The sequence below is a fragment of the Engystomops pustulosus genome, chromosome 7 (assembly GCF_040894005.1).
Source record: "Engystomops pustulosus chromosome 7, aEngPut4.maternal, whole genome shotgun sequence".
NCBI lineage: Eukaryota > Metazoa > Chordata > Amphibia > Anura > Leptodactylidae > Engystomops > Engystomops pustulosus.
The window spans coordinates 56,829,198-56,851,636 of NC_092417.1; the positions used below are offsets into that span (position 1 = coordinate 56,829,198).

At 41.1% G+C, this 22,439-nt stretch overlaps 1 protein-coding gene across 2 annotated transcripts in view; it reads left to right on the plus strand.

Annotated features, from left to right (window-relative positions):
- CDKL1 (cyclin dependent kinase like 1) overlaps nucleotides 1-22,439 on the plus strand; it is a 41,311-nt gene that overhangs the window by 15,951 nt on the left and 2,921 nt on the right. For both annotated transcript variants that reach the window (XM_072116019.1, XM_072116020.1), the window contains exons 2-9: nucleotides 22-314; nucleotides 5,048-5,169; nucleotides 16,101-16,173; nucleotides 17,293-17,383; nucleotides 17,500-17,700; nucleotides 17,790-17,872; nucleotides 20,299-20,355; nucleotides 21,673-21,828. In XM_072116019.1, the coding sequence (XP_071972120.1) occupies nucleotides 147-314; nucleotides 5,048-5,169; nucleotides 16,101-16,173; nucleotides 17,293-17,383; nucleotides 17,500-17,700; nucleotides 17,790-17,872; nucleotides 20,299-20,355; nucleotides 21,673-21,828 (951 nt within the window). In that variant the 5' untranslated portion in view covers nucleotides 22-146. The remainder of the gene's footprint in view (nucleotides 1-21; nucleotides 315-5,047; nucleotides 5,170-16,100; nucleotides 16,174-17,292; nucleotides 17,384-17,499; nucleotides 17,701-17,789; nucleotides 17,873-20,298; nucleotides 20,356-21,672; nucleotides 21,829-22,439) is intronic.

The window sequence follows — 22,439 nt, forward strand, 5'->3', positions numbered from 1 at the left end:
GATTCTTTGTTGTGTTTCCAGGTGCTGCCCAAGGGACGACACAGCCACGGATTGTTGTACAAATTTTCTGCCTTTGTGGACTCGCCTCTTATGCCCACATCTAAGCCGCACAGGATTTCACTTAGGGGTCGAGCTAGTCCAGCTTCATGGAAAAGTACGAGAAGATTGGTAAAATAGGAGAAGGCTCCTATGGAGTTGTTTTCAAGTGCCGAAATAGAGACACAGGGCAGATCGTGGCCATAAAGAAGTTCTTAGAATCAGAAGATGATCCAGTGATTAAGAAAATTGCCTTAAGGGAGATCCGCATGTTGAAGGTATAAAGAAAGTGGTAATACATACAAAATGGGATAAATGATACAATTGCTTTTCTCTAATTATCTAAAGAAAATTCACATTTGTTCATGAGTCTGTGGTTTAGTGCATGTTGTACACCCACTAGTCAGATCTTCTGAATTCACCTAGAGATTGTTATATTGATTTTGATGAATAGATACTATGAGATATTGACATTGAGTCAGTCTATTTGGGAAACATTTATTTCATACATGTGAATTGTGTGTACAGGAGGCACATGGATTTCTGCAAGGCTCGGATACTTTAAAGCACTAGTCCACAAACACAAGGCAGCAGCCCATGACCGGTCCTGGTCCCCAGCCAAAGAACATATTATCATATACATACATTTGCCTGCACCCACAAAGTAGCAGCGGTCCTTTTCTCTTCTCCTCAGCCACAACGAAGAGAAGGAGACTGCTGCAGCTTTGTGGGAGTGAGGAAAGGTGAGTATATGGTTGTTTTTGTCTTTATTCACAAAAAGTGTTGGAGAAGGTGGCGTAAATGGGGAAGGGGGGTTTGCAGATATCGCTACGGATAGGGGACCAGTGTAAGTGGTAGGCTCTAGAAAAGGGGCTGTTGTTATACCCATTTTCTGTAGCCCGCTCCTTTTAATTAATTATTTTCTGGGGCCTGTCCTTATAAGGAGGGAGCACAGATAAAGAGGTAAGTTAAGGAGGGGGCAACAGAAAAGGGGGTATTATTAGGGGGTTTGCAAAAAGCAGCAGTATGAGGATGGGCTTGAGAAAAGAGGGCACTTTAATTGGGTTGGCAGGAAAGTGGACGGTAATTGGGGGCAGCTGAATGATAGGGGCCATTGTAAGGGGGCATTATAAAGGGGAGCGGCTGCATGAAACAAGGCATTATACGAGGTGGGGCCGTGGGAAAGGGCATAATAAAGGTTGGGGTTAGGTTTGGGATAATTACTGGATAAGGCATTTTTTTAGGGACCATAGGGGGGGGGAGCACGACCCCCACTGGTCCATGGAAAAAAAAGGGCCATACAAACATTCAGTGGTTATAAAAAGGCTGAGGATCACTGCTTTAAAGATACAGGCACAACCAACTTCTGATATTCCATCATTCGTTGGGCTGTTTGTTATACTAGATCATGAAGAAGTCCCCTCTATTCCTCCAGGGTCTTTCCCGATCTGACTATAAGATATTTGCTTCTCAGCTGGGCAAATATACTTATCTGGAACATTAATGAACACATTAGGGATTTACTGAGGGATTGTGTTAGCGGCTTTGTTACGATCGCTGATACATATAGAAGGGATGATGTTGGTTGTGTTATAATGAATATATAGGAGTAAGTGAAAGGAATAGAATTTAGGGATATGTCCTCACAAATGAGCCCACGAGCATCCCTTTGGCATCTGTTTTTCACATATCCTAATGAACAATAGTCTATGAATGATCCGTGAAAAACTGCTCAGACTAGGACATTCTCTATATTTTACTTGAATGGACTCATGATCCATTAAAAGGACAGCCGTGGGCACGGATCCATTAACAAGTATTGCATTGACTTTAACTCGACCTGTATTTCATAGGTCCCAAGTACCTGCACTCAATGGACACACATCTTTTTGGCTACAACCAGTCCTTTGTAGCATTTAGTACAGCAGTCATTTAAAAAAACAGATGGCCAATTATCACTGCCGTGTACATCTAACCTGGCAGTGAAGAAATATGAACACTGCCATTCTTTACTGCAGTTTACCGTCATGATTTTCATTTATAGTACTGTAATGACCTGGATATTATCTGGCCAGGGCTGTTGCTTCTTAGCGCTGGAGCTAGAATATCTAATTATTTACTGCCAAGTACTCTGGGTGCAATTGTATCATGGTAAATGCTCTAAAACATCATAGGAATGCTACATTAATGGAGCACCACCAGTGCTTTGTAGAGGTGAAATGCTTAATACCAGCATATCTATGCTATGGATAATAGCCGTCACATTCATTTTAAAAATTACTTTTCACTTTATGTTAATTAAAGGGAACCTAATAAACTATTATCAGTGTGTTGTCAATCAGCTGATAAGCTTCTCAATCATGTTTCTTTTATGGCCCAGCTTGGTCACATCATCAAGAAATTCAACTTTGAAGTCAGGTGTTAGCGGGTTGTATAAAGTCAGGGAGGTGGAGAATTTAACACTGAAGTCAAACTCTCCCTGCCTCTGAACATCTCCTCCCCTGCGATTGATCATGTGCCGGACTTCAGGAGACCAGGTCAACAATATCCTTGGACATACGCCCATCAATTTCAGTGAAGCGGGCGTTCTGGAGCAGGGAGAGCTTGACTTCAGTGTTAAACTCTCCGCCTCCTTGACTTCATCAAAGCAATTTACACCTCACTTCAAAGTTGATTTTCTTGGTGATGTCACTACACCAGGACATGAAAGAAACATGATCTAGAAGCTGCTTGATAAGATTTTTTTTTCCCCCATTCATGAAAAACTTTATTAAGTCTCAGATAAAGATACAACATTGATGGCATGACAGATAAGTAATAACAGCGTAGCGCCTTGTAAGGCATTATGGGATTAAAGCCAATCATTTGTATTGAAGGCATGGAACAAGAATATAACAGATCATAACATTAAGTTACATAGTCTTATAAATAACTCAGGGCACCTGAGGAGTAAAGAAAGAAGAGGGGGGGTAGGGGAAGGAAGGTTTGGGGGATGGAATGATATCAGTAGGGAGGAGGCAGCCGGAGTATTTGACCAATTTTTGATAATGCTTTGTGGCGCATTACTGGAGCCCCCTGCAGCACTTCTAACCTAAGCTTTACCTCCATTTTTCTAATGTACTAGCCTGCCAATATACCTTATAAGGTAGGTCTCTAAAGCGGTTGTCCTCTAAAGCGGCTGTCTAAGAAAGAAGAGTCCTATGTGCTTATTAAAATGGTTGCTCATGGGCTCATCTCTGCCCAACAGAAACCCACCCCCAGGCCATCCATTTCTTCACTTACATTCTTACAATATCTGTCCATCAACTTACCATCTTGTATTTCCATATTAAAACAGATACAAAAAACAAATACAATGAACACAGAGAAGTCCATATGCCTAGATTTTATATATATATATATATATATATATATATGGGAAAATTCATCTATTACCTTCAAGATTTTTGGCAAACTCTCATATTATGTCCATTAGCCTCTCAATCCTTGTTAGACAATAACAAGGTCATTTAGACTATGAAACTGTCACTGTAGGACGTCCCATCTATTGGAATTTAAAGGCTTTGGTAGTGCCCATAAATTTTTTTCACGAGATTTCTTTCTTCATCCCACTCCAGAGAGCGTTGGGCCGAAATGCCCGGTGCCGTGTTATCAGTATAACATGTGGAGACCTGCTTGGGGAGTGTTTTCCTGCTCTTAGTAAATAGTAACAACCTCTGTTTATTGATCATTGGAATGCCAGTCACTATCTGGCAACGTGTTTGTGTAGTTAAGCTGCTCTGATCCTCCCTATACAGACCGGCCTAAAAGCAAATATTTAGTGAACGCTGAGTTGTAACCAACAATACCTGCCGGGTGCTGTGTGCAAGAGAAGGATAGGAATCCTATTTGTGTGTGTCCTGTGAGCAACCAGCAGAGCCAAGGTTTCAATAGCCATGTTTGTGTTTTGATCTTAGAGGTATTAACTAATGCTTTGACATTGTCTCTGGGACATGGGACACGTAAACCTCTCCAAGCATAGTATCTCATGATAACGTCCTCTCTGACATTTCACGTAACAATTTTATACAAGAGCAAACAAGGAAGCTGTAGAGCTTTACTAAAAAGTTGCGTGTCCTTGCTCACCCATGAAAATGGGAATTAGTCAGAGACATGATTTCAGAAAGATGTTCAAAGGCAGATTCCTTGTGGTTTTTCCATCTAAGCTCCCTTGAATCCCTTCCCTTCCTTGGTTGAACTTGATGGACAAGTGTCTTTTTTCAACCGTATAAACTATGATACTATGAAATTTGTGGTAAGCAAAACGCAGTCTATTATAGTAGCAGCAGTGTGGATTAGATGTTAAAGGAAATCTACCATCAGAATCAAGCTTGATAAACCGGGGCACTCACTTGTAGATCCAGATACTGTTCCTGGGGTAAGCTTCTTATTTTTGTTATTCACGACCCCCTTCCTTTAAAAATCTACTCTTATAACTATGCTAATAAGCCTGTAGGGCTCCTCAAGGTGTTACAAGAGCCCCTCCCCGTTGCAGCTGTACAAAGTGTTACACTGTCTCCCTGTCCCCCTCTGTTCCTTAAGCACTTCCCCTCCCTCTGCCTGATGTAATCTTACAGTGGCACAGTTACCGCAGACAGTGGGAGGGGGAAGTGCTCCTCCACACTGTAACAGCCTGTGAAGCTACAGCAAAGAGGGGTACTGGTAACACTCCCAGGAGCCCTCCATTAGCAACATTTTAAAGTATGGTTTTACGGAGGCCATGGATAACAAATTTAAGAAGATTGTCACAGTCACTGCACCAGAATCTATGAGTAAGTGGTTTATCATTCCCAATTTTAATTGTAGATTTCCTTTAACTAATCTCATCCACAGATCCCTTTAATACAACATTATATTAGCCCAAAGTCTTTTTTTCTTTCTCTTTTTGCTTCAGGAGCCTGATGACTTCCATAGTTTTCCTCTTATCTTGTGGGTCCCAGCTGAACAGTTGTTTTTTCTTTTACTTTTCCAGCAATTAAAACACCCCAACCTTGTGAATCTCCTGGAGGTTTTTAGACGGAAGAGGAAGTTACATTTAGTCTTTGAATATTGTGACCACACCGTTCTGCATGAACTGGATAGACATCCACGAGGGTAAGTGAAAAGTGACCAAATCAGCCACTGTCAAATAGGTTCTCTATTCTATGGAAACAAAGCCAATCACACATATATGTTATGCCACATACATATCATTAGCACACTACTACCGGTATGTGTCACATGCACAATACTCACACCTTAGACAAACATTGAAACACTTTTAGATGTTCATTAGTCATACACTACACATCTCCTGCTCACATTTTTGGGTGCAGCGGCAGGACAAACATGTATGGGAGTGTTGGAAATTGCTGAGCACAGCGCTCAGCTACCGTTGGTACTCACTTCATCAGTGAATAGGGGTCAGAATGAGACCACCGCCAATAGTATTCTCACTGATCTTGGTAATTTGGTAAAACCCCCAATAAAGTTTGCTCATCCTCTTGGATTCTAGACAGCATCTTCTTTTTCTGTATGTATTAATGTGTGCTCCTTACTAGGACGGTGACTGTTATTATTATGGCTTCCTTAAAGGTCTAGGTTGTGCTCATAGGAAACTGTGAAATAATAAAAACCTCTACATAGAGAAGCCAGTGTAATGTGGTTGTCTTACAGAGCTTGGATTCCTACCCGACACCCAGTGACACTCCCCTGGTTATGTAAAAATGTATCAGTAGTCCGGCAGTCACTGCTCACTGTTCTGTTTGCTTTTAGCATTGTGCAAACGATACTTCATTTTAATTTATTGGCCAGAGTCGGGCACAGTGACTTGGTGCTATGGTAATATTTGATAAATCTCCTGAGCAGGTCATGTATTGGATGAAGGGCTCACATTAGCCTGATTCATTGAGGCCTCATGTAAACAGCCGCTCATCGCAGTGTTGACTTACAGTACAAGGGAATTGATGGCTATGATAAGGAGATGGGGAGGGACACTTAATCTACTTTGTTCACTAGCTGCTTGTACCAGGATTACAGCACAAACTGTACAGGAAATCTTTGTTTGTTTCCTCTTTTAAGGAGGAATATCTGTCACCAGATTTTGTACCCCCTTACTAACAATGCCTGCTGATAAAGGGTTACAAGTAGAGATGGGCGAATCGTTTCTAACTCTTAATTCGTTTATAATTTCAGGAAAACTTTGATTCGTCACAAACCTGAAGTTTACGGTGAAACGTGGGAACGAATTTCGATTTTTAAAATTAATTTATTTTTCCCCTTTATTAGCAAAATGGCCGCTAGCACAACGCGTTACATGGGGCAGAGAACTCTAAAAAGAAGAAAGGAACATGGCGGTACTGTTCCTCACTGTATGGGGGTAGTGTTCCTCACTGTGCGGGGGTAGTGTTCCTCACTGTGCGGGGGTAGTGTTCCTCACTGTACGGGGGTAGTGTTCCTCACTTTATGGCTGTATTCTTCACTGTATGGAGGTAGTGTTCCTCACTGTATGGGGGTCACCCGAGGCTGTCATGGCGACGGATCGCCGCTCCCCGATGACGTCATTTTTTTTCGAAGCCAATAAATTTGCCCTTTTCTACTTACAAGTCCTCCCCATATCACCTAAAATTAGCTGCCAGTGGGGCACTGTACCTTAATCACAGACGTTTTTCTGATATGCAAATTAGCTTTTCTGACTCTTGTCTCCTGACTCTGACTCTTCTCTTTCTCAGGCTGGCAATGAGCCACGCCCCAATATTCTGACTGACAGCTCTGTGTCCCTTCAACTACCTGCTCTGCCTCCTTGTACTTAGGGACCATCTGCTAATATTCAACTTCAGGCATATAAATCTCTATGTACAGATGGGAAATTTTGGGCACATTTACTTACCCGTCCCGTTGACGGCGCCGATCCGGAATGTCCGACGAGGATTCGGAGCTGCCGCGATTCTCTAAGATCGTGCGTCCAGTTTCCTGCATGTGTCGCTTCCCCTACTGAGGTCCGCCGGATTTCACCTTCTTCTTCCTGGTGCATGTAAGTACTGATCTTGCGACACAATTTGAGGGAAAATAGCACTTGGGCTAGATTCCCATCTCATTTTTCTAATCTGTTGTAAGGATTGTACATCGGGAGGATTTTAAAATACCATTTTAGCATTATGCTACACAGAATGATACCAGATGTGTATAGTTATTATTATTTGTTATCTTTTGTACAATAACACGTTTGTATCACATTTTTACACTGAGAAATTATTTAAAATTCTATGGCCCGTAACTTTTTTTTTTGATCACTGTATGAGATTGAGGGCTTTTTTAAAAATGTTTTTGGGTACATCAAACTTAGGATGGTCATTTAACTGCTAATACAAAGAATATATATATATATATTTTTTCTTCGCCTTCTTTGGAGCAGATTCACCGGAAAAAATCGATTGTTTTGGTTGTTGTTTAGTTTCTGGTGTGTAATGATGAATCCAGGTTTCATCAACAGTGACAACTCGACGCAAAAGCTCCTTCGGATCTCGCTTAAATTGCTCCAAACAATGCTTCGAAGTTAACAGCCGCATCTGCTTGTGGTCCACCGTGAGCAACCGCAGCACCCATCGGGCTGACAATTTTCTCATCACCAACTTATCATGTAAAATATTAATTGCCGTTCAGGTCGACACACCTACGGCCTCTACTACTTCGCGCACTTTCGTTCGACGATCAGCAACTTTTTGAATGATTTCCTCGGTGATCACGTCTGCTGGGCGTCCTGGTCTCGCTCCTCATCAAAAACGAATGCTCGCCCACGTTGAACCAATATCTAACTGTGGTCATAGATGGTGAAGTGTCCCCATAAACAGCATCCAACTTTGCTTTTTTCTCCTCGCATTTTTCCCATCTAAAAACCAAAAAACTGCTCTTTTTCCATCTTAGCGAAAATCACGAAACATGTCTCAAATGGCTGCCAAATCCAAACTAACCTATCAATCAGTCTGCAATTTGTGATGCCGTCGTTTGATAGAGGGCAGCACACGATGATAACACCAACTTTGCTCAGGAACGTCATCTGTTGTCACACACGGGTACTTATTGAACCGCCCTGCGTATACACTGCTAAAAAAAATAAAAGGAATACTTAAACAACACAATGTAACTCCAAGTCATTCACTGTGAACAGCCTGTCCAGTTATGAATCAGCAATGATTGTGATTCAATTTCTCCTTTTGCTATAAAGAGCAGTTCTGAAGGGGGTGACCACAGACCATTTCTCTATTCCCATCCTTTTTGGCTGATGTTTTGGTCACTTTATTATTGATCTCATCCCTAGAGGTAGGTGAGGCGGTGTCTACAAACCACAGAAGTTGCAGGAGATAAGCCATTTAAAACAAAACACCTCCCAAGCAGCCAAAAAGATGCGGTCCCTCCTCTTATTGTACCCCCCACTAAATAGCTTCCCCTTATATTATCTTTCCCCAGCTGCTCCCCCTGATATTATATCCTTCTGCTGCTCCCCATATATCCCCATCACTGTCTTTTTTCCTTGTTGCTGCTTAATTTTAAAAAATAATAAACACAGATACTCGCCTCTTCTCGTTACCTTGCAGCATCTCTCATCCTCTCTCCTTCTGCTGTGTGTAGTGTGTACCTCAGTCAGGAAAATAGTATCACATTGTGCCTGCCGGCCTCTGCTACGCACAGAAGTAGCAAAAGCACAGAGATAAAGCAGAGAGCTGACAGAGTCAATGTTCTGGGACATGCCTTCTGCCGGGCGGGACAGTGGGACAGAACCTGAAATCTGTCCAGTTGGATCTAGGATGTTTGGGAGGTATGGGAGATTACCCTGCAGTAGGACCGATACCTCCTCCATGCACGAAGGAACAGGAGAAGCTGTGACCTCGCTGTGAGCTCAACGACCTAAACTGGTGTCACCTCTGATCTTATTGCATGACATGTGTACGTAATGTGAATTCATGATTGAAACAGTAAGTCGCTGCAGGTCCTCCATACTTCAACATCAATGTCATAGGAACCCAAATGGGACATCCGCTTTGCATGTGCAAAGATGATTGTAACATCGAGTTCAATGAGGAGCATCTACCTACAGTAGATACAATGCAAACAACGACTTCCAGCACATTAATTATATGTTTTCCCATAAGACATGCTCTGTTTTACAAGTACCAGTTTAACGTCATCTGATGCTATTCTTATAAGATTATCTGCCTCCCTCACATGTAAGGCTTGCAGACTGCTTATAAAAAGCAGAAAGCCAGAAAGCCTTTGTAGTAAGTAGACACCGCACACCTAAGTGCAGGTTAAGTGCTTGTTACTTTGCTAAGCAAGCTGCGCTAATCTTATATGTGAGGAAACAGTCGCCAAAACAAACAAAAGTTTGATAAGTAGGGAAATATACTGCTGAAGCATTGTTGCTCGGGTCACACCAAACAATTGCAACACTTGCCCCCCTCTTTGTGCATATTCATGAAGCATGTCTACCATTATTGATCTCTCCATATGGCAGCTCTGCTGTGCATACTGGAGATCTGAGCCTTGCTGTTCTCTTATAAGGGTCTGAGAAAATGTCTTGGTGATGCCCTGCCTATACACTGAGCAGCCATAACTTAAAACCACCTGCATAATATCTTGAACCCCTTCCCCTCTTGTTCCATCAAAATAGTTATGACCATTTGCAGCAAGACCTCCAGAAAACCTGTCAAAGACGCAGCATTTTTTTTTCTCATTTTTACAGTGATGGCCAAAAGTATTGGCACCCCTGCAATTCTGTCAATTAATACTCGTTTTCTTCCAGAAAAGGATTGCAACACAAATTCTTTGGTATTAATATCTTCATTTATTTTGCTTGCAATGAAAAAACACAAAAGAGAATTTAAAAAAAAAGTCAAATCATTGATCATTTTACACAAAACTCCAAAAATGGGCGAGACAAAAGTATTAGCACCCTCAGCCTAATACATGGTAGCACAACCTTTAGAGAAAATAACTGCAAACAACCGCTTCGGGTAACCATCAATGAGTTTCTTACATTGCTCTACTGGAATTTTAGAACATTCTTTTTTGGCAAACTGCTCCAGGTCCCTGAGATGTGAAGGTGCCTTCTCCAAACTGCCATTGTGAGATCTCTCCACAGGTGTTCTATGGGGTTCAGGTCTGGACTCATTGCTGCCACTATACAAGTCTCCAGCGCTTTCTCTCAAACCATTTTCTAGTGCTTTTTGTACTGTGTTTTGGGTCATTGTCCTGCTGGAAGACCTATGACCTCTGAGGGACACCCAGCTTTCTCACACTGGGCCCTACATTATGCTGCAAAATTTGTTGGTATTCTTCAGACTTCATAATGCCATGCACAGTCAAGCAGTCCAGTGCCAGAGGCAGCAAAGCAACCCCAAAACATCAGGGAACCTCCGCCATGTTTGACTGTAGGGATCGTGTTCTTTTCTTTGAAGCCCTCTTTTTTTCCCTGTAAACTCTATGTTGATGCCTTTTCGCAAAAAGCTCTACTTTTGTCTCATTTTGCTGGAGAACATTCTCCCAAAACATTTTAGGCTTAGGTAAGTTTTGGTAAACTCCAGCCTGGCTTTTTTATGTTTCTGTGTAAGAAATGGGGTCTTCCTGGGTATCCTACCGCACAGTCCCTTTTCATTCAGAGGCCGACTGATAGTACGGGTTGACACTGTTGTACCCTCGGACTGCAGGGTAGCTTGAACTTGTTTGGATGTTAGTCAAGGTTCTTTATCCACCATCCGCACAATCTTGCGTTGAAATCTCTCGTCAATTTTTCTTTTCCGTCCACATCTAGGGAGGTGCCACAGTGCCATGGGCTTTACACTTCTTGATGACACCGCGCACAGTAGACACAGGAACATTCAGTTCTTTGGGGATGGACATGTAGCCTTGAGATTGCTCATGTTTCCTCACAATTTAGATTCTCAAGTCCTCAGACAGTTCTTTGGTCTTCTTTCTTTTCTCCATGCTCAATGTGGTACACACAAGGACACAGGACAGAGGTTGAGTCAACTTTAAAGGGGCGTTCACATTCAGTTTCATTAATCTGCCATATATAAACATTTCTTCAATTAGATGTTATTAAAAATGTTCATGTGTGAAGATAATTTCTCATAAATGTAGTCATATTGTCCCTTAGAAAGGAGACTGTGCCCCTGGATACGGCCACCTCTGCTCGAATGATTACACAAAGAAACAAAAGGCTTTTGTATATAAAATGTCTGGGAGTTACTGCAGGTCCCACAGCCGTCCTGTGCAGATGATTGCTGAATCCTGGTGGTCCGGCAGGGCTCAATAGCGCATGTCTGGCCACTACTGCCAAAATGTGAGGTGGTCGTATCCAAGGAAGCCGTCTCGTTTCTAAGGGACAACATTGCTACATTTATGCGAATTTATCTTCACACGGGAACATTTTTTTAATAACATCCAATAGTAGAAATGTTTACATATGGATTGTGATGCACACGATTGGATTGTAGCGCAGCTGCGCTGGCTTTCATGCAACAGAAATCAGGGGGGTGGGCCGTCGGACGATATGTTGAAATCGAGGTTACAGTGCCAGAACATATTTATTAATTCCAACATTATTTCCATTTTTTTGTATAGGGTGTCTATGTGATGGAAAACGGCATTTTGTGGTTTGTTGTTCACGATGCATAATGTTATATATTTTTTTTCTTTGTATGGATTACAAATATGTGTCATATGTATTTTCTATAGTTATTTTTTTTATTTATAAAATTACTAAGAATATTATTAAGAATTAAGAACATATTTTTAACTTGATATTGTGTATTTTAAAATTTTTTATGAAGGATCAAAAGAGACAAAACATTTTCCCACTATTTTTATTCTACTGATCAACATCTAAAAATGTGATAGTTTGGTAGGGCATAAGATCCGGTAGCCCTTGTCCTTGTAGTTTCCCTTCCATGCACCATAATCAAGCATGATAAACCAGGGACACTTTCCTGTAGATCCAGGCACCGTGACCGTGGTCATCTTCCTATATTTGTTATTTATGCATCCTTCCTTCCTACAATCAACTTGGAAAAAATATGCTAATAAGCCAGAAGGGCTCGGGGGGTGTTCACTGTGCTAGAGCACTTCCCTCTCCCACTGTGTGCTAAAACTTCCTCTGTTGCAGTGATATTACGGCAGGCAGAGGGAGGGGGGAATTGTTAAAGGGGGCAGAGGGGAGGCTGAGACAGTGTAGCAGCCTGGGAAGCTGCAGCAGGGAGGGGCTCAGGTAACACTCCCAGGAGCCCTACAGCTGTATTGGTACCACAAAAGATTTGACACTATGGGAGATGCTTCTAAATTAGTTCTCTAATATGGAAGTATTTTTATTCCCTAAGCTTTGGGTCCTATTAAAGTTACTGGAGGGTGATATTCCTATTTCAATTATATTGATGACCTTTTCCATTTTATGCATTGCTATAACACAGGGTCAAGTGAGCCATAAAAATATGTAATTTACAAATATAGAGAGTAGTGAGTAGTATATACCAGGGTCCATTGGGGATGAGGGACGCATTCAGTCCGCAGCACACATTGTGGCCTCTGCATTTGGTCTGGATATTTTCTTGTTGTGAGAGGCTTTTGGTAGCTAAAGTGGTAAGTAATGGCTGCATTCAAGATGTTTATAAGAAAGCACAACTTCACAAGACTGTCTTTTCTTCCCCTCAGTGTTTGCACCCAGGATATGAGTGGTTAAACCTGTACTGGGGGCCTTTGGTATTAGCAATACTGAAAAGAGCCCAGTGTGGCCGAGCCTTTATGTGACAGGCCTGAATTGACAGCCGCTTTACAACACATCCTGTGTGTAGATCCTCAGTTTTATGATGGGAAAGGAATTCATTTCAGCGCATCCTTTTCTCTGTTTCTGTGGCAGCACAATTCATCAAGTGGTTGAGGGTCAGGAATGGGTTAATACAGTCTGTACCAGAATGGCTATTGTATCTCCCCGCTGTTGGGGTCCAATATATCATTTAATAGTCTATTAAATATTCTTTTGTCTTCATGATGAATTTTTATTTTGGGGCTTGTAACCAAATCTCATATACAGTTAGTTGTAAAAGTATTTATACCCCTTGAACTTTTCCTAGTTTTGAAACATTACAGCTATAAACTTAAATGTGTTTTAATGATATTTGATATGATTGAGCAACAAAAAGTATCAAGTATATATATAGGGTTGTATAAACAAATATATTTACTTTTGTACATTTTTTAAAAAATGAAACAAAAAACTGAAAAGTTTGGTAGATGTGCATATGTATTCAGTCCCCTGAGCCAATACTCTGTAGGACCATGTTCAATAACCACTTCAGGTCTGTTGCTGTATGTCTTCACCCGCAGCACATCTATTCCCATTCTTCTTTTCAGCATAGCTCTGGTTGGAGAATGTTTGTTTGTGAACTGCAATTATCAAATCAAGCCACAGAATTTCAGTCTAATTCAGGGCTTTGGACATTTTAACACATGAATATGCTTTTATGTAAACCATTGCATTGTAGTTTTGATGGTTTATGTTTATGAATCCAGAATTGTAGGCGCTATAAAATTCATATAGCCCTGGGCCCATAGCAGTCTTAATCCGCCCCTGGTCCTTCCTCAACACATAGGGGCACATTTACTTACCCGTCCTGTTGACGCCCCTGATCCGGAATGTCCGAAAGGATTCGGAGCTGCCACGATTCACTTACAGTGTGCGCCCGATTTCTTCAGTGTGACGCTTCCCCGCTGAGGTCTGCTGGAGTTCACCTTCTTCTTCCCGGTGTATGTGAGTGCGACACAATTTGAATTTTAAATTCTGTGGTTTGTCCGAATCAGTTGGGTTGTCCAACGGCACTCCCCCCCATTTCTGTCGCATGAAAGCAGGACCCGATGCGCCCAAATCCGATCGCGTGCGCCAAAAGCCCCTGTGCAATTCATGGCAAATCGGAAATATTAGGGAAACCCTACGGAGATGCGTCCAACGGACCCTTAGTAAATGTGACCCATAGTTCGGCATTTAGACCAAAAACATCTATATTTTGGCCATCTAACAGAACACTTTCTTCCATACGTTGCTTTCTTCCCTGGCTTTTTGCAAACCAAACAAGACCACTCATGGCTTGTTTTAAAAAATGTCTGCCTTCTTGCCACTCCTCCATATAACATCAGCTTTTGGGAGTACATGACTTATAATTGTCCTGTGGACATATTCTCCCACCAGAGCTCTGAATCTCTCCAGCTCCTCCAGGACCCTTAGGCTCTTGGCTGCTTTTCTTTGTCAATTTAGGTGGACAGCCATGTCCTGGTAGGGTAGCAGTCATGGCAAACTGATGCCAGTTAAATGACATCTACCACCATCATGGTGGATTGTAAGCCAAGCACACTTACATACTGGTGCTTGCCCCTCTCAATGCATCTGCTCTTCTTTTAGATTCTTTTATGCCCTGTTTTTTTTTAAACATTTAAACTGATGCAAATGAGCCTGAGGGGCTCTGGGCTCTATAGGTGTTAATGGAGCCTGGAGCCCCTCAGACTCATTTGCATAGCTTGAAAGCCTTTTTTTTCTTAAAAACAAGGGCACATGAAGCTGGAAACAAAGATGGAATCCTGCCAGAGGGGGCACACATCAGCATGTCAGTGTGCTTATTTTACAATCCTTCATCCTGGTGGGAGATGTCCTTTATGGATGATGGATTAAACCGTGGTCTGTGAGATGTCCAGAGCTTGGGCTATTTTATACAGACATATCCATGTAATACACTTTGCCACAATTTTATTCCTGAGCTGTCTGCTATATTTTTGTTTTTCATAATGCTGTTTGTTCACGAATGTTCTCTAGTGAATCTCTGAGGCCTTAACAAAACAGCTATAGTGATACAAAGAAGAGATGACAGGCGTTCTCTATTCACCAATTAGGTGTCTTATAAAGGCAGTTTGATGCACCAAATCCTTTATAGGGATATCAGAGTACAGGGGACTAGATACACATGCAGGTCACTTTCAATTTTTTTTGCACATAAAATATCATGAAAATATGTAGGTTTGTGGCTGTTAAGTTAAAAAAAATTTGTGAAAGTTCAAGGGGAATGAATACTTTTGCAACTGTCTGTAGATAGAAAACCCTTTGATCTGTGGTTATACTATTATTTCTCGGATATGCTGTTGATGTACTGCTTACATGGCATCCACAACATGTTTTGCTATCTATTGCTATGTGTTTATGTGACTTATTTTTTATTGAGTGCAATGTTAAAAGGAGTTGTAAATCTTAAAGCGTTTATAAAAATTTATAGGGGGATTAAGAGGGCTGTAAAAAAAACAAAACAAACTTATACTTACCTCCTCTGCCTCTCCTGTTGTCCTGCGCCGCTGGCCGTCGGTGCCTGCCCCAGCTTATTTACAGAGGCGGGCACTCTGCTCTGACAACTGCTGCCCGCCTGGCACACCCATCTGCCCCCTGTCTTCATGCCTGATACAGCATTAGTTTCAATGAGTATCAGGTGGGCCTGCAAGGTGGACAGAAGTTGTCGGAGCCGAGCAAGCCTGCCTCTGTAATCAAGCGGCTGCACGGGATAACGGGAGTGCTGGAGGAGGTAAGCATATTTTTACAGTCTCCCTCTCCAGACCACGTATAACTTTTTATAAACTCTTGGACAACCCCTTTAAATTAAAACTTTCCTCTTCTTTCCCCTGAGGGAGTTGGAACATACTCATTAGATTGTTTGGTGGCCAATATTCCTTGTATATGTTCATCTATACGTTTACCTCCTTTAGAACTTAACAGGTTTGAATGTGTTAATTTGCAACCAAGGCAACATTGCCTTGTGTGGTGGAATGTAATGCTACCATAGTCATGCCTTGTCCCCCAAATTCTATATATGATAATAAAGATTGTTCTGTGTTTTTCTATATTGTTGTGCTACTGTTCAGTTTCTGTAGGATCAAAAGAAAAAAAGATAATTTTTTTTCTGGTCCATAGAGTTACCACTTTCTCATGTATGAATAAACTTTTGTAACTTTTTTTGTTGTTGCAGGGTTCCTGAGCATCTTGTGAAAAGCATCACCTGGCAGACATTACACGCAGTCAATTTCTGCCACAAGCACAATGTGAGCATAAAAATTTATATTTCCTATGTGTAAGGCCAGCGGCACACGACCATGGTCCCATAACGACCATGGTCGTGTGCCGCTGGTCTTAGACCACATTAATATGACTATAAAACAGAGTTGTACAACCATTATATATGATAATTGCTGTAAGGCAGAATAACAGGTGAACCATGTTTGGTGGTAAAAATGTACCTAGTTAGGAAATTTTCTCACATAGCATGGCAAGACCTGCTGTAAATTGTATAGCAGTGTTCATGTCCACCTAATAAAGCTGGTGGACACACATGCTCAGTCACTCTCCCGGTAACCTTACTCCTCATAGCTGTCCTCTTAACAATAACAAGCATTTGTTAGAAAAGCTTTTACCACTGTTTGTCAACGAGGGAGCAGAACCCTTACAATTTATGTGGCAGTATATCTGAGAAGACTCCTAATACAGGGGACTATGTTGACGTGTAGCTTACTGGGTTGCACCTGTACTTTTCATTTGAGAGCTGGAACATTGGCGGCATTGTCTTTCATGTTTTAAGTAATTAACCTCTATTATCTTCCCTTCTAATCCTGTTCTCCAGCCAGGCTTTCACAGCCCCTCCAGGGCAGGTATAATGTCATGGTTGTCCTGCACTTTACACACCCACAGGCCCGGTTGCTTGTATCTCCCTGTGATCTCCTCAGCATCTCCCTCCCGAAACCATTACATGGCCAAATATAGAAGCAATTAGCATTTCTAGCTAGATTACACTGCACTTTTGTGTCTCATCTTGCACTAATCTCTCCAGTGACACCCGGCCTCCCTGTCTGATCATTCAAATTGGTAGCATCACGTTTTTAGCTAATTGGTCTTGTTCTTGGTTAACCCCTTGGATGCCAGTAATGTATAACATTATATAGTGAGGATGTAACTACCGGGACGTGCAGCGCATATATCATATATTGCTCTATATTGTGTCATTGCAATTCATAGAACTTAACCTTGTTAAAGTGTCAGACCCTCACCATTATAATATGGATGATCTATCCTGAGGATGGGTGATTAAAAAATAAAACATTATGGAGGTTTTAATTGAATTAAAACTATAAGATTGACATTAAATTGATAATTCTTCTGTCACCCAGTGTATTCATCGTGATGTCAAGCCAGAGAATATCCTCATTACCAAGCACTCAGTCATCAAGCTCTGTGATTTTGGATTTGCAAGAATATTAAGTAAGTTCACATATTCTAGTTGATCTGCATTTAATTTTCATTACAATTTTTAGCAAGCATTATAATGTAGTTTCATATGCATGAATCCTACCTATATACTATCTATCTATAAACAGCTGGGCCCTCTGACTACTACACAGACTATGTGGCTACTAGATGGTACCGTGCCCCTGAGCTTCTGGTAGGAGACACACAGTATGGGCCTCCTGTGGATGTCTGGGCCATAGGTTGTGTCTTTGCTGAGCTTCTATCTGGAATTCCACTTTGGCCTGGCAAGTCTGATGTCGATCAGTTATACCTCATTAGGAAAAGTTTAGGTAAGTGACATGCTCTCAGGGAAAGGGCCCAGACCAGCTACAAGATAATGTTGTAGTAACACACATCACTTCTATTTTCATCCATATAGGTGATTTGATCCCCCGACATCAACAGGTTTTTAGCACAAATCAATTCTTCAGTGGGGTCAGCATACCAGATCCTGAAAATATGGTAAGAAAGCCTAATAAAAGCAAAATAACATAAAAAATAAAATGGGGACAGGAGACAAGAAAAAAGGGCACTGGATGTGTAGGTTAACTCAGGATAGCTGGATATCAATAATTTGTATAGGTGTACACTCACCTTGTTGAGTTGCGCAAAATGGCACAACACATATAGCAGGTATTGTTAAAATTGGAGCGGTCTGCAGCCTCTTGGGGTTCCGGTGGGTTTACCCGTCCGGTGTGGGAACAGTGAGTTTCTCTGACACATATATGGACACATATGTGAAACAAGCAAAAATAATTGAGGACAGACGCCTGGAGAAAAAATATCCAAAAGAAATTGTCACCAACGCTAAACAAAAAGCAAGCCAAAAAAGTCAATAGGAGTGCCTACAATCTGTAAAGGAAAAAGTAAAAAAGGATAACAGTAATACATCACAACATATACCACCAACCATAAAGAGATAGAAACCATAATTAGAAAACATTGGCATATTCTTTTGAATGACCCTTATTTAGAAAAAGATATTTCAAAAAATCCACAGTTTACTTACAGAAGGGCCAAAACTTTAAAACAACGGCTAGCTTCCTAAACAGCATAGGAAAACTAATCATACAGAGACCATAATGAGCAACACAAAATTCTCAAGATGTAACAAAAAAAGATGCCTATGCTGCAAAACTATCAGACATGATTCAGACATGTTCCACTCAAAATCAACGGGAGAAATATTCAGTATTAATATGAACATGAATTGCCAGACAAGCTTTGTCGTATACCTCATTGAATGCCAGTGCGGAATACAATATGTTGGCAGAACAACTCATCCCCTACATTGCAGGCTAAACCAACATCGTTTTAACATCAGTCATTGAAATAAAAAAACACAGCCTGTCGAGACACATGGAGATAAAACATAAAAATGAAGGAAAGTTTAATATCATACCAATAGACCACATAACTGAAGACGTATCCAGTAGATTCGAAGTTTTAAAAAGAAGGGAAATATACTGGACCTACAGATTAAAAACCTTAAAACCCGATGGACTAAATGAGGTCACAGAAACGATTTTAGTTTGAAATTCCAAACACACACTTTTTGTCCCATTCTATTAAACTGCTTTACCCTGGAGTTTATAACACAAGAACTGACATACACAAGTATATAGGCTCTTTGCAGCGCATTCAATATCAAGTAGTCCACTTACCTTATCCAGTAAACTCTGAAGTGAAAACCATGGAACTAGTTTGGTCTCCCAAAGCCTCCGTAGGAGAAATTTTGGTCCCTATGAGCCTCCGTACTTGTAGTTCTCACAGAGGGAAGACATTTTAGTAGTTTTTTTATGGATCCAGACCGCATAGTCACTAGTGGGTAATCATGTAGCAAGGTATTCACTCTATCAATACAATTTAAGTACAGCAATACACTATAAAGGTTCTTTCACCTATAGTTCAGCATTTTATGTCCATGACATTCAGAACAAATGTTAATTTTAGTGGTTTTTAGATTGTTTTAGAGGAGTTCCTCATTAATTGTTCGGCAATCTATTGTTAATACTGCTAGGTCACCTGGTTACCGGGTCATCAACCCACCAAACACCATTGCTTTATATATGAGCTACCAATACACCATGTAATGAAACTGACGAATAACCCGTTACGGGTTTGAAACGCGTTTTGCTTTTCATTTTTATGTTTTTATTATATTCTGGTTTTTATATATGATAAAAAATACTAACGGAACGGACCGCGCCAAACTTTCTTTGATCGAATTGGGGATATCCAATAGAAACCCATATCGGAGAAAATAACATAAAAAAAAAACATAATAGAATAGAACAATTTACACCATTGTTTTTATCTAGGGCTACACAGAAAATTTGGTCACATGACACTAAAGATCAAAAGGTCGCATTGCAACATTTTAAGTAATGATTGAGATGCATTGTAACATGGAAAAGATCAAACCTGCTGCTTTGCAAGTGCAGATTCTAATGTGAATCATACTCTGTAGTTTTTTTTTGCTGTTTGCTGGATGCATGCAATTTAAACACTGCAAAAACACTGACATGTCACCTATAAAATTACATTTTGCTTATTCTGAGAAAGTTCTTAAACTTCAAAAAAGCAAAAAGCATTTACAATTGAAATCTAGGAATAATTGCCATCCAATTAAAAGGGCAAATATCTATTCAGTCAGTGCTAATTATACATGACCAGTTCCAAGACAAGATTCACCACAGTAGTTATTCTATTCTGTAATTACTACAGCAGACCTCTCCCTTTTGCTCTCACTTGGATGCCTGTGAATTTCTGTACTAGGTCTTTACTTTGTCAATCCATCAGCCCTACCAACAGTGTACAACTTACTATATACTCTGCCTGTACTGGATGATGCTCTAAACTTATGAATATCGGATATTTTTTTGCAGGAGCCGCTGGAACAGAGATTTCCCAATATCTCATCTCAGGCTTTAGGGCTTATGAAGGTAAAGGAGCAATTTGAATTACATTTTATATTACAGCATTATATTAAAAGAATGCTAAACACAGAAAGTCCCAAAACTAAAATCCCAGTACTTCCTACATCTAATGTTAATGTTTAAGCAACTTAGCTATGTCCCACTCCTTCTCACGGCCCATATTTCCACGTATTTTTTCTGTTGTCATCTGTGCATGGGCAGACCTCACAAGTTGACAAAACACAGACGTGTGACTCTACTTTGAAGCCTATTATTTGCGGCCAACAATTGCACACCTTTTGTGTTTAGGTAGCCTTAGATGGAGGAGCAAAATATTAACCTGTGTTCTCTGCAGGGTTTTTCACAGCTATGACACACACAAACACACTCACACACATTGTCACAGCGGTGGTATGAGGAAATCTTCTTCCAACCCCTGGCTCACTCCTGACCATTACCAGCAACATGATCAGTCTCATGCTTCTTGCACCGCTCTAAGCTCCTTAACCTCCTCCATACTTTTTTTTTTTTTTTAAATCAGATATTTTTATTTTTTAATAACAACACACCCAACAAGTACAACTTGGAGCCTCCTTCATACTTTAGGTCAATGGTGGCGTACCTAAGGCACGGGTGCCAGAGGTGGCACTCAGAGCCCTCTATATGGGCACCCATGCCATCACCCCAGGGCAGAGTTTGCTAGACAGGACTCAAGGATTCTTGCAGTCCCAGGCAGCCCAGGACCCTAGAAGGAAGCTACAATGATGATCCAAACTTCTTCTCCTTCTTTCTACTGTATTAGTGTCCTCAGGTGCCTATACAATTTAAACCTGTGACAGAGCAGGGAGTAATAAGGTACTGATTAAATTGTGGTTTTGGCACTTTGCGTAAAATATGTGGGTTTTGGTTGTAGTTTGGGCACTCAGTGTCTAAAAGGTTTGCCGTCACTGCTTTAGGTAATATTGTACTTATGTCTATCTCCTGGACAGCGGTCAAGAGGGTCTGGAACTGCTGGATCCTCCTGGCTTAGGACTCTTACATGAGTTTTTAGCAAGACATTTGTTAATAGTCTGAAAAATATGGTATTGGTACTTTTAGCATTTATTTTAACAGAGAGGTTATGTTCACACTGAAGATTTGTTGCTGCAACTGTTCCATGCATCTGAACGGGGCTAACTAAAATTCATGTCCCTGCCCTATGTTCAATCCCACTATGAAAACTATGTGAAACACTGTGTGACAGGGCTCTAAATAGTTGGTAGACTGTGGTTATATAATTACTGTATTTAGGAACATCGTTGAAAGCACACATAACCCACAAACGCAACACTTCTGCACACACAGGGCTGCCTGCACATGGACCCATTCGAGAGGCTCACATGTCAGCAGCTTCTAGCACACCCCTATTTTGACAGCATACGAGAGGAGGCAGATGCTGCAAGAGATCCAGAGAGAGTCAGCAGAAAACAGACCAGACTTCACCGGAAGTACTTCCCAGGGGTATGTATTTACTTTGTATGTATCTCATTAGATTGTAAGTTCTTTCATAGCAGCCCATTGCATAAATAAATGTAAAAGAAAAATAGAAGTAACAATGGGGACAGATTCCCTCCTCTCTGCCTACTATATCTCACATAGCGGGAGAGAAGTAGAACTCCTGCAGCAGCCTGTGAATCTGCATTCCGTTGGGGCTCTGCTAACAACCCCCAGAGCCCTTCTGGCTCATTGGCATAATGTTTCTAAAAGTTCAGAAGAAAAGAAACCTTGTATACCAAATAGAAGATGATTACCACAATCACAGTGCCTCGGTCTATAACTAAGTGTCACTGGTATATCATAATTTTGATAGATTTCCATTAAATCAGAGCAGACAGGGATAGATAGCTACCATCCATTTTATGTCTACAGAGGAAAATATAAAGTGCACCTCAAAATCCTGCACCACAGACAGGGGCACATTCTGGTTCAGCCGCATATCTAGCAGCGTGGAGAGGACACATAGGCAGCTGCTCTACAAACAAGATAAGCTCTGGATCCAAGGGCAGGGGAGCATAGCAGTGCTGACTATGTTTTATTGATTAGGTGAGGCAGCAGAGCTGAGTGTGTTATTG